Source organism: Heptranchias perlo, chromosome 6 (genome assembly GCF_035084215.1).
Source record: "Heptranchias perlo isolate sHepPer1 chromosome 6, sHepPer1.hap1, whole genome shotgun sequence".
Classification (NCBI taxonomy): Eukaryota; Metazoa; Chordata; class Chondrichthyes; order Hexanchiformes; family Hexanchidae; genus Heptranchias; species Heptranchias perlo.
Window position 1 is genome coordinate 2,645,740 of NC_090330.1, and position 16,924 is coordinate 2,662,663.

General features: G+C 48.9%; 1 protein-coding gene across 1 annotated transcript in view; it reads right to left on the reverse strand.

Annotated features, from left to right (window-relative positions):
* Positions 1 to 881: 881 nt before the first annotated feature.
* The window catches only part of clpb (ClpB family mitochondrial disaggregase), a 94,712-nt gene continuing 78,669 nt past the window's right edge, over positions 882 to 16,924 (reverse strand). Inside the window, 8 exon segments of the mRNA XM_067985600.1 lie at positions 882 to 1,045; positions 1,047 to 1,211; positions 3,264 to 3,368; positions 8,741 to 8,860; positions 10,499 to 10,572; positions 11,592 to 11,748; positions 13,074 to 13,235; positions 14,021 to 14,065. Of these exon segments, the coding sequence (XP_067841701.1) occupies positions 977 to 1,045; positions 1,047 to 1,211; positions 3,264 to 3,368; positions 8,741 to 8,860; positions 10,499 to 10,572; positions 11,592 to 11,748; positions 13,074 to 13,235; positions 14,021 to 14,065 (897 nt within the window). The 3' untranslated portion in view covers positions 882 to 976.

The window sequence follows — 16,924 nt, forward strand, 5'->3', positions numbered from 1 at the left end:
CCTTTAACGTGGTAAAACGTCCCAAGGCGCTTCACAGGAGCGATTATCAAACAAAATCTGACTCCGAGCCACATAAGGAGATATTAGGACAGGTGAGGTCACAGAGGTAAGTTTTAAAGAGCGTCTTAAAGGAGGAGAGAGAGAGAGGCGGAGAGGTTGAGGAGAGCTGGATACAGGAGCGGGGCTTCGAGGGGCGTGGTTGCCAGGTGGAGAGGGGAAATGGGGAGGGAGTATAGTTTGGACGGCTCCCTGGATTATACCCAATAAACCCAGCGACGATACTGAACTCCATAGGAAGTGGAGCATCTCGTTTGGTTGTTGCTGGTGTCTGATGAATGGGTAAAATAACAGAAGTCCACCACCTGCTGAGAGTGTGCAGTTCAAACTGTAATTCAGGCAAACAAAAAGATCAGGTACATGTTTACCAGCCGCAATTGGATAATGTGATTTCGTTACCTCTCCCTCGGTAGCTCGGGTTGTAAATCCAGTGAGTAATTCAAGCCGTACAGACTGGCAGCTTTCAGACTCTCTCTCCTGCGTCCGTGCTGACTTACAATGGGACTCAATGTCACTGGGCCGCACGCAAAGAGAGGGAAAAAAATAAATTAAAAATATCAGCCAGGAGGGAACCAGTTCCAGAACGATCTCTGATGGCTCCTGGAACATAGGAAAAGGAGGCCATTCGGCCCCTCCAGCCTGTTACATAGAACAGGAGGAGGCCATTCAGTCCCTTGAGCTTGTTCCACTGGAAAGTGCGGACTGTTGCGGGGTGGGGGGGTCGGGATATCGGGGGGGGGAGCAGCCAAGAAGCCTCGGATCCCATTCACCCCAAGCAGACCTCAGACTCAGCGACTAGCGGAGAAAACGGAAACGACCGGGTTAAGGAGCAAACGGGACGTGAGTTTTTCCATTTCCATTCGGTCGGCGGCAGCGTCCTGCGCCGTTCGACGAGGTTCCGGCCGTGGTCCGAAACGCTCTATAACCAGTGAGCCAGCTGGTCCGCTTTGATCGGGGCCCTGATGTCCAGCCTGCGGGACTTGCTGCCTGCCCTTCTCGACGATTTCGAGCCTGATCTTCGCGCCCTTGGAGTCGGGCTCCCCACGTTCCGCGTCCTGCTCCGACACTTCCACGGCGATGCGGAGCGTGCACCCGTGAGGCAGCAGCTCCTGTTCGTAGGCGGCTGCCAGCTGATTCACGACACGGCGCTCCACCTGGAAAACAACACGGCGGGGAGGGGGATAAATAAAAATCCATTGGTTACGGTCATAATTAAGGACGCTTCTGGAATGTTCTCCCTACGACTGGGCGGTTTAAGGCGCTACAGGGAACATGAGAGTTGAAACTACGCAAGAGTAGGAATAGATTGGGCGTTGGGCGGTTCCTCTTTCCCCAGAGAGCAGTGAGTCTCTGGAATTTGTTGCCGGCTGGTGAGGTGGGTGCCAACTCTCTCTCTGCCTTCAGGAGGGAGCTGGGGCAGTTATTGGATGGCTCTTGGAACCAAATCAAAATAAGTCCCCAAAAACCTTCAAGAGAGGAGTGAACAAAATTGGGCAAAAGATCTGGAGCAACAGAAAAAGGCCATTTTTTGGTAAACAAAGTCTGTCCGTTTTTTTGATGCATCAACCTCTCTTACCCACTTAGCCATTGTCTTTGGACCCCGCCACCGATTCCATTCCCCACCCTGGCTACCGTCTCAAACTGAACCAGACTGTTCATAATCTCGGCGTCTCATTCGACCCTGAGCAGAGCTTCTATCCTTATCTTCTCCATCACCAAGGCCACCTACTTCCATCTCCGTTACATCGACCGTCTAAGCCCCTACTTCAGCCCATCTGCTGCTAAAACCCTCATCCGTGCCTTTGTTACCTTCAGACTCGACTATTCCAATGCTCTCCTGGCCGTCCTCCCATCTTCCACCCTCCGTAAACTTCAGCTCGCCCAAAACCCTGCTGCCCGTATCCTAACTCGCACCGAGTCCCGTTCTCCCCATCACCCCCTGTGCTCGCTGACCCACATTGGCTCCCGGTCCGGCATTGCCTCATATTTAAAATTCTCATCTTCTATTTAAATCCCTACGCGGCTTTGCTCCGTTCTATCGCTGTGACTTCCTCCAGCCCAACAGCCCTCCTTCCCGAACTCTCTATTCCTCTTATTCTCGACTCTTGTGTATCCCTCTCTCCCTTTACCCCACCATTGGTGGGCCGTGCCTTCAGCCTTGTAGGCCCTAAGCTCTGGAATTCCCTCCCTAAACCTCTCCTCATTTAAGATGCTCCAACTCTTTGACCAAGCTTTCGGTCACCTGTCCCATTATCTCCTTCTTTGACTCTGCGTCCATTTTTTTGATTCTTGGGATGTTTTACTACGACAAAGATGCTACATAAAGCCCTCAACCTCTTCTCTCTCCAGAAACAAATCTGAATCCATTTATATTGTCGACGTCAATGTCCTTCTTTGGTAATTAATTCCACAACTTTATCACCATTTGGGTAAAGAAAGATACTTTTGACCTCTCTTCTTACTCTGAACCTCCTCATTTTTAACTTGTGACCCGTGGCATTTGAACCCTTCATTATTCTGCAATTTCCCTTGATCGCCTCTGAGTTGAAAGAACAAGGGACCACCACAACCCCCACCCCCCCCACTCCCCCCTCCCCCCATCTGTAATAGATCCCCGCCGTGAATCTCCTCACGGAATTCTCCAGGTCGGCCGTTGTAGCTTCGGCGGAAGATTGGAGGAAACCTCGGGGTAAACGTACGACGGCTGATCGGGGGAACCTCCCCCCCCCCCCCCCCCCCCCCCCCCCCCCCCCCCCCCCGAGGAAATTCTCAGCGCCCGCCTCTTTCTGTGATGCCTCTGATACATGCAGATTTTACAATGAGCACGTGGGACCCCAGGGCTCTGACCGGTTCCCTCTTTACCCCCTGCTCTACGGCAGATTCAGAGGCGGAGACTCAGAGACACCCACTCCCCCGAGGTCTGTGATTCCTTTATCCGGGTGTACAGGATTTGATGTTAAGGCTCCCCAACTCCTTTAACCCAGTTACTGTACAATAGAGGAATTGACACTAAGGCTCGCGTACCGCCTGGCATGTTTATTTCCTTGCCGTTTCACTCTCTGGCTGGGTTGAGAGTAGCTGATGGAACGCATGCCGTATTACTCACTGTGATGTACGATATATTCATATTTAATCTGCTTTATTTACAGAAGCTGTGATTTATTGCCGACACTGCCCCATAATCTCACACTGGCCCCCAGCCTCACCTCGTGTTTGATGGATCTTGCCCCGTAGTGCAAATTGTATCCGTCCGCCAGTACATCCATCACCTCCCGATCCCACTGCAGGGTGATATCGTGTCGTTGCTTGGCCTAGAGGGAAATGAAAGACATCGCAGTGTCATACGTTTACTGGATTTACAGCGGAGCCAAACTTCCCCTCCATTCCTCCTTAAAAAAAACAAAATGGAACAAGCTCCTCTGATGATGCTCCTGTGAGTAAAGGCACTGCTAGCACAGCAATGATCCATGCTCACCAGAAGGTCCTGGGCTCAAAATTAAAATTCTCATCCTCGTCTTCAAATCCCTCCATGGCCTCGCCCCCTCCCTATCTCTGTAACCTCCTCTCCAGCCCTACAACCTTCCGAGACCTCTGCGCTCCTCCAATTCTGGCCTTCTGCGCATCCCCGGTTTCCATCGCCTCACCACTGGCGGCCGTGCCTTCAGCTGCCTCGGCTCTAAGTTCTGGAATTCCCCTCTCTAAACCTCTCCTCCTTTAAAATGCCCATTAAAACCTACCTCTTTGACCAAGCTTTTGGTCACCTGTCCTAATGTCTGCTAATGTGGCTCGGTGTCTGTTTTTGTTTGATGACCGCTCCTGTGAAGCGCCTCGGGATGTTTGACTCCGTTAAAGGCGCTGTATAAACGTGCGTTGTTGTAGTTGTTTGAACCCCAGGCATCTCTAGGTTGATGGATCTCGGGCGGGGCAGCAGCTGGGGAGCTACAGTCAGTCTCTGTGATCCTTGATCTTGGGAGGGGAAGATCAGACAGGGCTCCTGCTCCTGGTCACCACCCTGATGATCCCTGTGCAGGTGCATGTGGCTAAAACGGTGTCGCTGTAGCCACAACTGTTGCCGCTCAGCAATTTCTGGGGAAACATTATTTCAGTGACCGAGTGGTCAATCTACGGAACAGGCTCCCTGGGGAGTCGGTGGGAGCAGTCAGTATTGATTCATCCAAATGCAAATTAGATAGATTTCTTTCAGAAAATAACATTTTGGGGATACAGTATAGGAGTAATTTTAGAGACATGGCATGTGGTAAGTGTACGAGGCTGGGGAGGAACAAGTGACTTTGGACCTATGGTTCCCAAAGCCCTTCACCACTGGGGGTTTTCCTTGCCTCATGTCTGGGTCTGTTGTAGACTCATTGGTAGAGATTGATTGCTATGATTAGTCAACAACTCCATTATCGTTGTATCAGGCGACTACCGGGATGGCAGAAGGCGAACTAAATCAACCTTGGTCTTTCTACGTTCAGCAATTCCTATGTTCCTAAGCAGGTGTGTTGACGTTGAGGAAGAAGCAGGACCAGGGCCAGGTCCAGGACCAGGAGTAATACTAGGACCAGGACCAGGAGCAGGAGCAGGAGCAGGAGCAGGTCCAGATCCAAATCCAGGACCAGGAGTAGTATTAGGACCAGGAGCAAGAGCAAGAACAAGTGCAAGAGCTGGAGAAGGTCCAGGTCCAGGACTAGGAGTAGTACTAGGACCCGGAGCAGGAGCAGGAGCAGGTCCAGGACCAGGTTCAGGTCCAGGTTCAGGACTAACTGCTTTGCAGTGGCCCCTCCCCCCACCATCGTTGAACAGCCTGGTCACCTTCACCGTCTAGACCTGTGTTATCCAATAGGAATCACTGACTAGCCACAGGTGTTGTCATGGCCACACAGATTTAGCCACATGCAATAATTTTAGTAGAAAAGGCCTTACAGGTAAATGTAGTTCATACATGTATATTTACTTAACAAACATCTACCACCATTCAATATTAAGGAAGTAAAGGAGTCAAACAACACTCACACACTCTGCTTTTTATATCACCATTTTACCAATAAACGCCCAAAAAGGTTAAAGTTCACATGCACACGCGGTGTGAATACGAGTATTGAGATCACGTGCCCAACGACTGTGTCTATTACTCATTTTTTATTTACTAACCAGAAATGCAATTATCCACATCTGGATTCCCAATTAGCCACATGTGGCTAGAGTCTAACATTGGACAACATTGGTCTAGGCTCAATGGCCATTCTGATGAGGGACCAGGGGGACTGTCCCCCAACTTGAGTCGGCTCCTTGAGGACAGAAGGGGAGAAAGCTGGGAAAGGCCCTCTCCTTCTGATGGACTGAGAGTTTGCACAGTCTCCACTTGACTCTCCTGTGGTGGGGGGGGGGAGTAACTGCAGGGAAAACTCCCCTGGAGGGAAACGTCCGAAACCTCTAGGAACATAGGAACAGGAGGAGGCCATTCTGCCCCTCGAGCCCGTTCCACCATTCTATTAGATCATGGCTGATCTGTACCTCAACTCCATTTACCCCCTTTTGCTCCATATCTCTGATACCCTCACCCAACAAAAATCTATCGATTTCAGTCTTGAAAATTTCAACTGACCCCCAGCATCTGCAGCCTTTTGGGGGGAGAGAGTTCCAGATTTCCACTCCCCTTTGTGTGAAGAAGTGATTCCTAATTTCTCTCCGGAATGGCCTAGTTCTAATTTTAAGGTTGTTCTGGATTCTCCCACCTCTCTATCCACCCTATCAAATCCTTTAATCATCTTAAATACTTTTTTTTATTATTCGTTCACGGGATGTGGGCGTCGCTGGCAAGGCCAGCATTTATTGCCCATCCCTAATTGCCCCTTGAGAAGGTGGTGGTGAGAGGCCATTTCAGAGGGTGATTAAGAATCAACCACATTGGTGTGGGTCTGGAGTCACATATAGGCCGGACCGGGTAAGGACGGCAGGTTTCCTTCCCTAAAGGACATTAGTGAACCAGATGGGTTTTTACCACAATCTGGCAATTTCATGGCCACCATTACTGATACTAGTTTTTAAAATGTTTTTATTTAATTAATTGAATTTAAATTCCCCAGCTGCCATGGTGGGATTTGAACTCATGACTCTGGATTATTAGTCCGGTAACATAACCACTATGCTACCGTACCCAATTAGACCTCAATTAGATCACCCCTTAATCTTCCACAGGCGAGGGAATACAAGCCTAGTCTATGCAACCTGCCGTAGTAATTTAACCCATTTAGCCCCGGTATCGTTCTGGGGAATCTGTGCTGCACCCCCTCCCCCCGCCCCCCCAAAAGCCAATATATCCTTCCTGAGGTGTGGTGCCCAGAACGGAGCGCTGTATCTCCAGATGGGGTCTGACCAAGGCTCTGTACAAATGAAGCATCATTTGTATTCCAGCCCCCTGAGATAAAGGCCAACGTTCCATTAGCCTTTTAAATTATTTTTTGTACCTGTCCACTGGCTTTTAATGATTTCCGTACTTGGACCCCATAATCTTTCTGCTCCTCCACAGTTTCTAGCTTCTCGCCATTTAGAAAATACTCTGAGCTGCCTTTCTTAGGTCCAAAGTGGATGACCTCACGTTTCCCCACAAGCAGCTCTGGTAGGCTGCACGGTTTTAGCGGGCTGAATCCTAACCCAACGTATTTGGGGGGGTCGTCACGCCCTGGCTCTGCCGACTGGCCCCCAACTTCTCTGGCCTTGGGTAAGTTGGACGTGTCCCTGCATCTCTAAACATTGGACCTTGCGAGGACAACCATCGACAGACAAGGAAATAATAAACAGACATTTCAATGGGACTCCTCGCAGAAAGTATCTTTTCTTAAAAGTATCAAAAAAAAGTATTAAAACATACTTTCGGATTTTTTTTTTGATCAGAAAGTATCGCAGAAAGGCCTTGGAGAGGGTGCGGAGGAGATTTACCAGAATGGTACCGGGGATGAGGGACTTCAGTTATGTGGAGAGACTGGAGAAGCTGGGGTTGTTCTCCTTAGAGCAGAGAAGGTTAAGGGGAGATTTAATAGAGGTGTTCAAAATCATGAAGGGGTTTTGATAGAGTAAATAAGGAGAAACTGTTTTCACTGGCAGGAGGGTTGGTAACCAGAGGACACAGATTTAAGGTAATTGGCAAAAGAACCAGAGGGGAGATGAGAGGAATTTTTTTTACACTGCGAGTTGTTATGATCTGGAATGCGTTGCCTGAAAGGGCGGTGGAAGCAGATTCAATAGTAACTTTCAAAAGGGAATTGGATAAATCCTTGAAGGGGAGAAATTTGCAGAGTTATGGGGAAAGAGCAGGAGAGTGGGACTAATTGGACAGCTCTTTCAAAGAGCCGGCACAGGCACGATGGGCCGAATGGCCTCCTTCTGTGCTGTATGATTTTTGGAGGATCTAGGAGGCACTGCAGCCAGCGAACACAGAAGACCTTCGTCCATGTCTAGGCTGGATTGGAACCCAGGTCCCAGAGGTAAAAGGTGAGTGTCTAACTAAATCAAAGAATCTTACAGCACAGAAGGGGACTTTCGGCCCGTCATGCCCGTGCTGGCTCTTTAAAAGAGTTGCCCAATTTAGTCCCACTCCCCAGCTTTTTCCCCATAACCCTGCAAATCAGTACGTGTCCAATTGTCTTTTGAAAGTTCCTATGGAATCTGCTTCCACCACCCTTTCAGGTAGTGTGTTCCAGATCTTAACAACCCTCTGTCTGTGAAAAAAATTCTTCTAATTTCCTCTCTGGTTCTTTTGCCAATTATTACTAATCTATGACCTCTGGTTACCGACCCATTTGCCACAGGGAACGGTTTCTCCCTATTTACTCTATCAAATCCCCTCATTATTTTGAACACCTCTATCAAATCTCCCCTTAACCTTCTCTGCTCTAAGGAGAACAATCCCAGCTTCTCCAGTCTCTCCACATAACTGAAGTCCCTCATCCCCGATACCATTCTAGTCAATCTCCACTGCACCCTCTCTAAGGCCTTGACATCCTTCCTAAAGTGTGGTGCCCAGAATTGGACACAATTCTCCAGCTGTGACCTAACCAGTGATTTGTAAAGGTTAAGCATGACTTCCTTGCTTTTGTAATCCATGCTCCTATTTACAAAGATTCTATAAAGAAAACATCTCCATGTGCTTGACAGGGTAGGAGGAGGAAACGAACTTAGTGAAGGCTGAGAGGGTTAAGGCACAGCTGAAGACAAGAGTTTCCGAAGGCTCTGGAGGGCATGGAGGCAGTTGGCAAGGCAAAGCGAAGCATTAGGAGAGAATTACAGAGGGCGGGAGGAAGAGGCTAATGGGTGAAAGAATGGCCACTGATGTTGGGGTGAGTTATAACATTTACTTTGTTGAGTTTGCTTTCTCTCGTTCACGTATTGTTCTCACTTTGTGCCCTGTGCTACCGCCAGCCTGACACTGACACACAAAGAGACTGCAACTTTGCCTTTCAAAAGGGAGTCGGAACAACTTGGAAAGGAAAAGTATGCAGGGCTCTGAGGAAAAGGCGGGGGGAGTGGGACTAATTGGATAGCTCTCTCAAAGGGCCAGCACAGGCATGATGGGCCGAACGGCCTCCTTCTGTGCTATATGATTGATTCTGTGATTCCAGGGCACGGCACAATTAAAATTACAGAGACGTTTAAAACCATCAGTCCAGAATCCCTTCTTTACCTTCTTGGCCCAAAAGATTAACTCCTTGTTGACCAGCTGAATCAGTTCGGAATGAGAGAAGGGAAGGAAGTAAACAATCTCATTGATTCTGCCCAGAAACTCGTCCCGCCGGAAATGGGCCTGGAATGGAAGCACATTTGATGCTACGTCAGTGGGTTATTTTGCATAAACCTTCATTCATTTAAAGTTTCGATAACATCGCACCAATGATACTTGGCGGTGATTGAACAATAGGACAAATAGGCTGGAAGAGTGTGGACAGGATAGAACGATCCACAATGTCAAAGTGAGCTGGCATCTTGGGTTCATGTCACGCTACACGTAACCCCACCAGCGGGAAGAAAAAAAATAGTTATCTGTTTTTAATACAACTGGACATTCTCTCTCTCTCTCTCTCTCTCTCTCTCTGCCTTTCGGGTCTCTTTCTCTCCTTGTCTGTGTAATTTGACCCTTGTGTATTCAGTATACTGGGACGTACTGTTTTCCGTGGCTAACCTGTCTGAACACCAACGACATCTTATATTAGGCTGGGAATCAAAGGTACGTGTTTTGAGAACCTCTCATTCACTCACTCACCTGACGAAGGAGCTAATCTCCGAAAGCTTGTGATTTTCAAATAAAACTGTTGGACCATAACCTGGTGTTGTAAGATTCCTTACACAATGTCAAAGGCACTGGAGAGATCGAGGCGGCCACAGGACAGTGCACTACAGTCAGGAGGGTGAGCAACAATGGGAGAGTAAGGGTACTAGAGGAATGGGCCTCGATGGGAGTTGGGGTAATAGAGGGATGGATCTCAATGGAAGAGTTGGGGTATTAGAAGGTTGGGCCTTGATGGGAGAGTTGGGGTATTACAGGGATGGGCCTCGATGGAAGAGTTGGGGTACTAGAGGGATGGCCCTCGATGGGAGAGTTGGGGTACTAGAGGGATGGCCCTCGATGGGAGAGTTGGGGTACTAGAGGGATGGCCCTCGATGGGAGAGTTGGGGTATTACAGGGATTGGCCTCGATGGGAGAGTTGGGGTACTGGAGGGATGGCCCTCGATGGGAGAGTTGGGGTATTACAGGGATGGCCCTCGATGGGAGAGTTGGAGTATTACAGGGATGGCCCTCGATGGGAGAGTTGGGGTACTAGAGGGATGGCCCTCGATGGGAGAGTTGGGGTATTACAGGGATGGCCCTCGATGGGAGAGTTGGGGTACTAGAGGGATGGCCCTCGATGGGAGAGTTGGGGTACTAGAGGGATGGCCCTCGATGGGAGAGTTGGGGTACTAGAGGGATGGCCCTCGATGGGAGAGTTGGGGTACTAGAGGGATGGCCCTCGATGGGAGAGTTGGGTACTAGAGGGATGGGCCTCGATGGGAGAGTTGGGGTATTACAGGGATTGGCCTCGATGGGAGAGTTGGGGTATTACAGGGATGGCCCTCGATGGGAGAGTTGGGGTATTACAGGGATGGCCCTCGATGGGAGAGTTGGGGTACTAGAGGGATGGCCCTCGATGGGAGAGTTGGGGTATTACAGGGATGGCCCTCGATGGGAGAGTTGGGGTATTACAGGGATGGCCCTCGATGGGAGAGTTGGGGTACTAGAGGGATGGACTTGATAGGAGAGTTGGGGTGTTAGAGAGATGAGCTACAGGGGGAGTTAAGGTACCAGAGAGATGAGTTTTGATGGGCCATATAGCCTTTTCTTCTCCTTGATCCCTCTATATACGGTTCAGTAGCTGTGGCTGGTGATTAAAGTGAGTAGTTGCGTTACCTTCAGAATGGGTCTGATCACTTCATCTTTGAATCGCTTGGAGATGGTCACATTGTCGGTCAGAAGTACATCATCTGCAGCAACCAGGGAGAAGATCAGCTCAAAACAAGATCCAGGAACTTCAATCAATCTTTGAGTATAAAATACGCCAAGAATCACGGCGATTTGGACAATGAATGCTCCGTGTGCAAACACTTACACTGAAGTGATAAAGATTAAAGCCGTGAGTTCTCCCCCCCCCCCCCCCACCAACATGCCCACTGATTTTTGGCACCAACATTTCCTCTCTGGAACTGACCAATGCCTCAGTTACTGTAGGCACTGCCTGGAGTGATACTGACCAATGCCTCAGTTACTGTAGTCACCTCCCAGTATGAAATTGACCAATGCCTCAGTTACTGTAGGCACCGCCCAGTATGGTACTGACCAATGCCTCAGTTACTGTAGGCACCTCCCAGTGTGGTACTGACCAATGCCTCAGTTACTGTAGGCACTGCCCAGTGTGAAATTGACCAATGCCTCAGTTACTATAGGCATTGCCCAGTGTGATACTGACCAATGCCTCAGTTACTGTAGTCACTATCCAGTGTGGTACTGACCAATGCCTCAATTACTGTAGGCACTGCCCAATGTGATACTGACCAATGCCTCAGTTACTATGGGCAACGCCCAATGTGATACTGACCAATGCTCAGTTACTGTAGTCACCGTCCAGTGTGGCACTGACCAATGCCTCAGGGAGCGGAGTCACCACCCAGTGTGATACTGAGCCATACAGTTCAGGACAGTCTCAAATTCAATGCCGTCTATGATGAGTTATCTGATCTCTATTGGGAGATGGCATCTGGGACAGTGAATTTAGCCTCAGCACCTCTCAACTAGTGATTGGAAAAACCAGCATCAGCCAGCGATCCCTGCTGCAAAATACAAGTGTAGTGACTGGGCTGGGAGAAGATCTGGCTTGGCTCGGACGCCTCTGTGCGATCGAATAACCCGCCGAGGGGAAAATCAGGGTGATGGAAAATAAAGTGAACAGAGTGAGATACGGGCTCCTTACTCCCCCAGCACCATCAACATACTTCATGTGGATTACCTAGATTTTGGGCTAGACGTTTCTTGCTCAGTTCCTGGGCTTCCTGTCTCAGCTGCAAGCCGTACTCGGCTATTTCGTCGCTGGCTACGTTGGAGGTCATGATGAAGATGGCATCCTTGCACTCGATAGTCTTTCCCTTGCCGTCTGTCAGTCTGCCCTGAAACATCAAAGAGGAAACAGAGACTTACGTCACATCTCTGAAAATACATCCCAAACCTGCAGTGAATTACCGTGATGGGCAGTGACTCTTGCGAAGCAGGCCAAATGGCAGCCATTTTGCGCACAGCAAGATCCCAAAGACAGGAATGAGGTGAATAGATGATCTATTTTTGGTGATGTTGGTTGAGGAAGGAGTGTCACATGGGAACATAGGAATTGATGGACAACAAAAAAGACCGAGGTCCACCTAGTTCGCTGTCTACCGTCCTGGTACTCGCACGGATCAACGATAATGGAGTTGTTGACCAATCATAGCAATCCGGATTAGTCCACAACTGACCCAGACATGAGGCGAGGAAAATCCCCAGTGGCGGAGAGCTTTGGGAATCATAGGTCCAAAACCACCTGTTCCTCCCGAGCATGCTGGCCCGGGATATTGGGAGAACTCCCCGCTCTTCTTGCAATAGTTCTGTGGGGTCTTTAACGTCTATCTGAACAGGCAGACAGGGCCTCGGTTTAATGCCTTATCCCAAAGACGGCACCTGTGACAGTGCAGCACTAGGGTGTCAGCCTAGATTATGTGCTCAAATAGAGCCCAAATGACACAAGAACTAATGGCACCAAATTTTACAGACACCCACAACATAGGCCAAAAACTTGACCCCTCTGAAGCCACTTGCTCCCTAGCAACCAAACAGCACACCCATTAGTGGCACTTCACTGTGGGATTTATTAATAATTCGTCAAAGCGCCCAGTTGGTTCAATGAGTAAATGCAAATTGTGATGGAGGACTGACCTACATGGGCCATTGGGTCCCAGATTCAATCTTAAGGTCAGCCCGTGGCTTGGTGGGTAGCACATCTGAGTCAGAAGGTCGTGGGTTCGAGCCCCACTCCAGAGACTCGAGCACATAATCTAGGCCGACCCTCCCAGTGCAGTGCTGAGGGAGTACTACACTGTTGGAGGTGCCGTCTTTCGGATGAGACGCTAAACCGAGGTCACGTCTGCCCCCTCAGCTGGACGCACAAGATCCCACGGCCACTATTGGAACAAGAGCAGGGGAGTTCTCCCCGGTGTCCTGGGGCCAATATTTATCCCTCAACCAGCATCACTAAAAAACAGATTATCCAGTCATTATCACACTGCTGTTGGTGGGCTCTTGCTATGCGTAAATTGACCGCCGCGTTTCCCTACATTACAACAGTGACTACACTTCAAAAGTGCTTCATTGGTTGTGGAACACTTGGGGATGTCCTTGGGTTGTGAAAGGCGCTGTATAAATGATAGTTCATCCTTTGACCCAACAGTGAGATGAGACGCACCTCGTCGAAGAGCTGAAGCATGATGGTGAGGACATCGGGATGGGCCTTGTCCACCTCGTCAAACAGAACCACCGCGTTTGGACACTGCTTCAGCCTCTTGGTCAGCTGACCACCTTCTTCATGGCCGACATAACCAGGGGGTGAACCAATAAACTTCGCAACCTTCAAAAAATACAAGTTTCAATTGAGAAATATTATTCCAGTCCAGTGATGGTTTAGATGCTTAAAAATATTTGAATTTCCAATTTTTGGTTAATTGTTTGTGCTCATCGAGATAAGGGACCTCAGTGTGGAAATGGAACAATTTCCACTTTTTCCTATCAGTGTTAACCACACACGGGTTAGATACAGAGTAAAGCTCCCTCTACTCTGTCCCATCAAACACTCCCAGGGCAGGTACAGCACGGGTTAGATACAGAGTAAAGCTCCCTCTACACTGTCCCATCAAACACTCCTGGGGCAGGTACAGCACGGGTTAGATACAGGGTAGAGCCCCCTCTATGCTGTCCCATCAAACACTCCTGGGGCAAGTACAGCACGGGTTAGATACAGAGTAAAGCTTCCTCTACACTGTCTCATCAAACACTCCCAGTTACGCCTCACAAGCACTAGACACCCTCCAGTACATTGCCCTAGTGACCATTTTTCATGTGTGAGCCTTGTTGGCTATTTGATTATGTAGGGCATCGTAGCTGTCCCCGCTCTTTCCCAACAACTATACTGACAGAATCATGCACTAACTATTCACAAAGTGGCTGCATGCAGCACAGATCAATGATGGAGTTTTATCTTTAATACACTTACAACAAAAGATTGGGTGAAGATTTTAGTAATCCCCTTTCTTGGTGTTTTTCCTCTTGATCTGAGCTACCTGCTTGAAGGACCGTTAATAGCACAAAACCACGAACGCTCGTGGTTTAACTGCCGGCCTGTATTACCGTACTTACTTCATGTTTTTCCTGGAATTCCGACATGTCGAGCCTGATGAATTTCTACATTGGGAAAGGAAAAACAGACGGAATCAAACTTTTCAGTGAATTGGAGTTCTCTCCCCCCACTTCCTGGAGGTGTTGACTCTTTGATGGGGTACGACTCCCACATCCCACCCTCCAGTACGCTAATTGTATCCATATGATTTATATCAATTAGTGTTAATTGTATTCAGGTGGTGCGTGTTAATTGGGGACTCTGGTATCCATTTATATGGGAGCTGATCTGGGGTGTGGTGTGGGTGATGTGGATCTCTATGAATAAAGGCTTGGAAGCAACTGAAGATCAGGCTCTCGTATTCTATCCTTCACCACCTGGCTTGCCCTAATGCCTATTTTTCAGGCACGAGCCACAGTGGCTATTCGCCCATGGAGGGAATCGCAGCTGACCCGGCACTTGTGCTTGCCCAACAACTGTACACGTGCAGCTCGGTCACAGGATAGTGATCGGAAGCAGGAACTCTTGTCCGATTCTCCCGTCCACAACCCTGGGGCCACTGAGGCCAGTAGCAGCACTTACAACTGTGAACTAACTCAGCACAGACTGGAACCCAAACTGCGGGGTTTCCCAAGTCTGTACAGCTCAGTTCCACACTAGGCAGTGCCAGCAACAGAGTCACTGAGTGAACCGCGGGTTTATCTTTAAAAGCACATTTTCTTCCCTTCCGTTAGCTCCCCGAGCAGCAAACCCCATTGGGAGGCTAAGCAGACCCCAACGTGGGCAGCTCCCAGTTCTCTGCTGCTCCCGTCTCTCTGACTATTTGGTGCCAAATGTGACTCACTGGGAATCCAGATGTGGATAATTGCATTTCTGATCAGTAAACAAAAAATGAGTAATAGACACTGTCGTCGGGCATGTGATCTCAATCCTCGTATTTACACGATGTGTGCATGTGAATTTTAACCTTTTTGTGCATTTGTTGGTAAAATGGTAAAACGAAAAGCAGAGTGTGAGGGTTGTTTGATTATTGTGAGTGCTTTACTTCCTTGGTCACTGAATGATGGTAGATATTTGTTGAGTAAATATACACGTGAGAGGTACATTTATCTATATTGTGTGTAAGGCGACTCTACTAAAATTAGTGCATGCGACTAAAACAGCGTCACCGTAGCAACACCTGTGGCTAGTCAGCGATTTCAATTGGACAACACTGGGTTAAGGGGAGCTGACTACAGATTATCCCTTCCTCTGTGCCCGTGATCCGTCATCGTGCGTTCCCTTTGTAGGTAGCTTCAGATGCCGAGACGCATCCTGCTATCACCGTGACTGCATCTCTGTCACTCGCCTTACATTAACGTCACTTCCACATGTAACAACAACTACTTGCATTTATATAGTGCCTTTAACGTAGTAAAACGTCCCAAGGCGCTTCACAGGAGCGATTATCAAACAAAATTTGACACTGAGACACATAAGGAGATATTAGGACAGGTGACCAAAAGCTTGGTCAAAGAGGTAGGTTTTAAGGAGTGTCTTAAAGGAGGAGAGAGGTAGAGAGGCGGAGAAGTTCAGGGAGGGAATTCCAGAGCTTAGGGCCCAGGCAGTTGAAGGCACGGCCGCCAATGGTGGAGCGATGAAAATCGGGGATGTGCAAGAGGCCAGAATTGGAGGAGTTGTGGGGCTGGAGGTTACAGAGATAGGGAGGGGCGAGGCCATGGATGGATTTGAACACAAGGATGAGAATTTTAAATTCAAGGCATTGCAGGAGCGGGAGTCAATTTAGGTCAGCGAGCACAGGGGGTGATGGCCTCATTGCCTCAAACAGATATACCGCTTTGGATACCATTGGGGGAGATGGCTTATCAGGGGAAAGCAGCAAGAGCCCAGTTCGTGGCACCATGGGTGGCTCTGCTGCACAGGAGGGGAGGAATAAGAGTGGCAGGGCTATAGTGATAGGGGATTCATTGTAAGGGGAACAGATAGGCGTTTCTGCGGCCGCAAACGTGACTCCAGGATGGTATGTTGCTTCCCTGGTGCTAGGGTCAAGGATGTCACAGAGCGGCTGCAGGGCATTCTGGAGGGGGGGGGTGGTGAACAGCCAGTAGTTGTGGTCCAGATCGGTACCAACGACATAGGTAAAAAACGGAATGAGGTCCTGCAAGGTGAATTTAAGGAGTTAGGAGATAAATTAAAAAGCAGGATCTCAAAGGTAGTGATCTCAGGATTACTACCAGTGCCACGTGCTAGGATAGGAACAGGAGAATAGACCAGATGAACACGTGGCTGCAGGGATGGTGTAGGAGGGAGGGATTTAGATTCCTGGGACATTAGGACCGGTTCTGGGGAAGGTGGGACCTGTACAAGCGGGACGGGTTACACCCGAGCAGGACCGGGACCGATGTCCTCGCGGGGGTGTTTGCTAGTGCTGTTGGGGAAGGTTTAAACTAGAATGGCAGGGGGATGGGAACCTGAGCAGGGAGACAGAGGAGGGGGAAACAAGGATAGAAACAAAAGACAGAAAGGGAAGAAGCAATAGTGGAAGGCAGAGAATACAAGGGCGAAAAACAAATAGGGCCATCGTGCAAAATAGTACTAAGATGACTAGCAATCTTAAAAAGACAAGTCTAAGGGCATTGTGTCTTAATGCGCAGAGCATTCACAATAAGCTAGATGAATTAACAGCGCAGATAGATATTAACGGTTATGATATAGTTGTGATTACGGAGATATGGCTACAGGGTGACCAAGGATGGGAATTGAACATCCAGGGGTATTCAATATTTAGGAAGGACAGGCAAAAAGGGAAAGGAGGTGGGGTAGCGTTGTTAGTAAAGGAGGAAATCAATGCAATAGTGAGGAGGGATATTGGCTCGGAAAATCACGATGTGGAATCTGTATGGGTGGAGCTAAGAAACACCAAG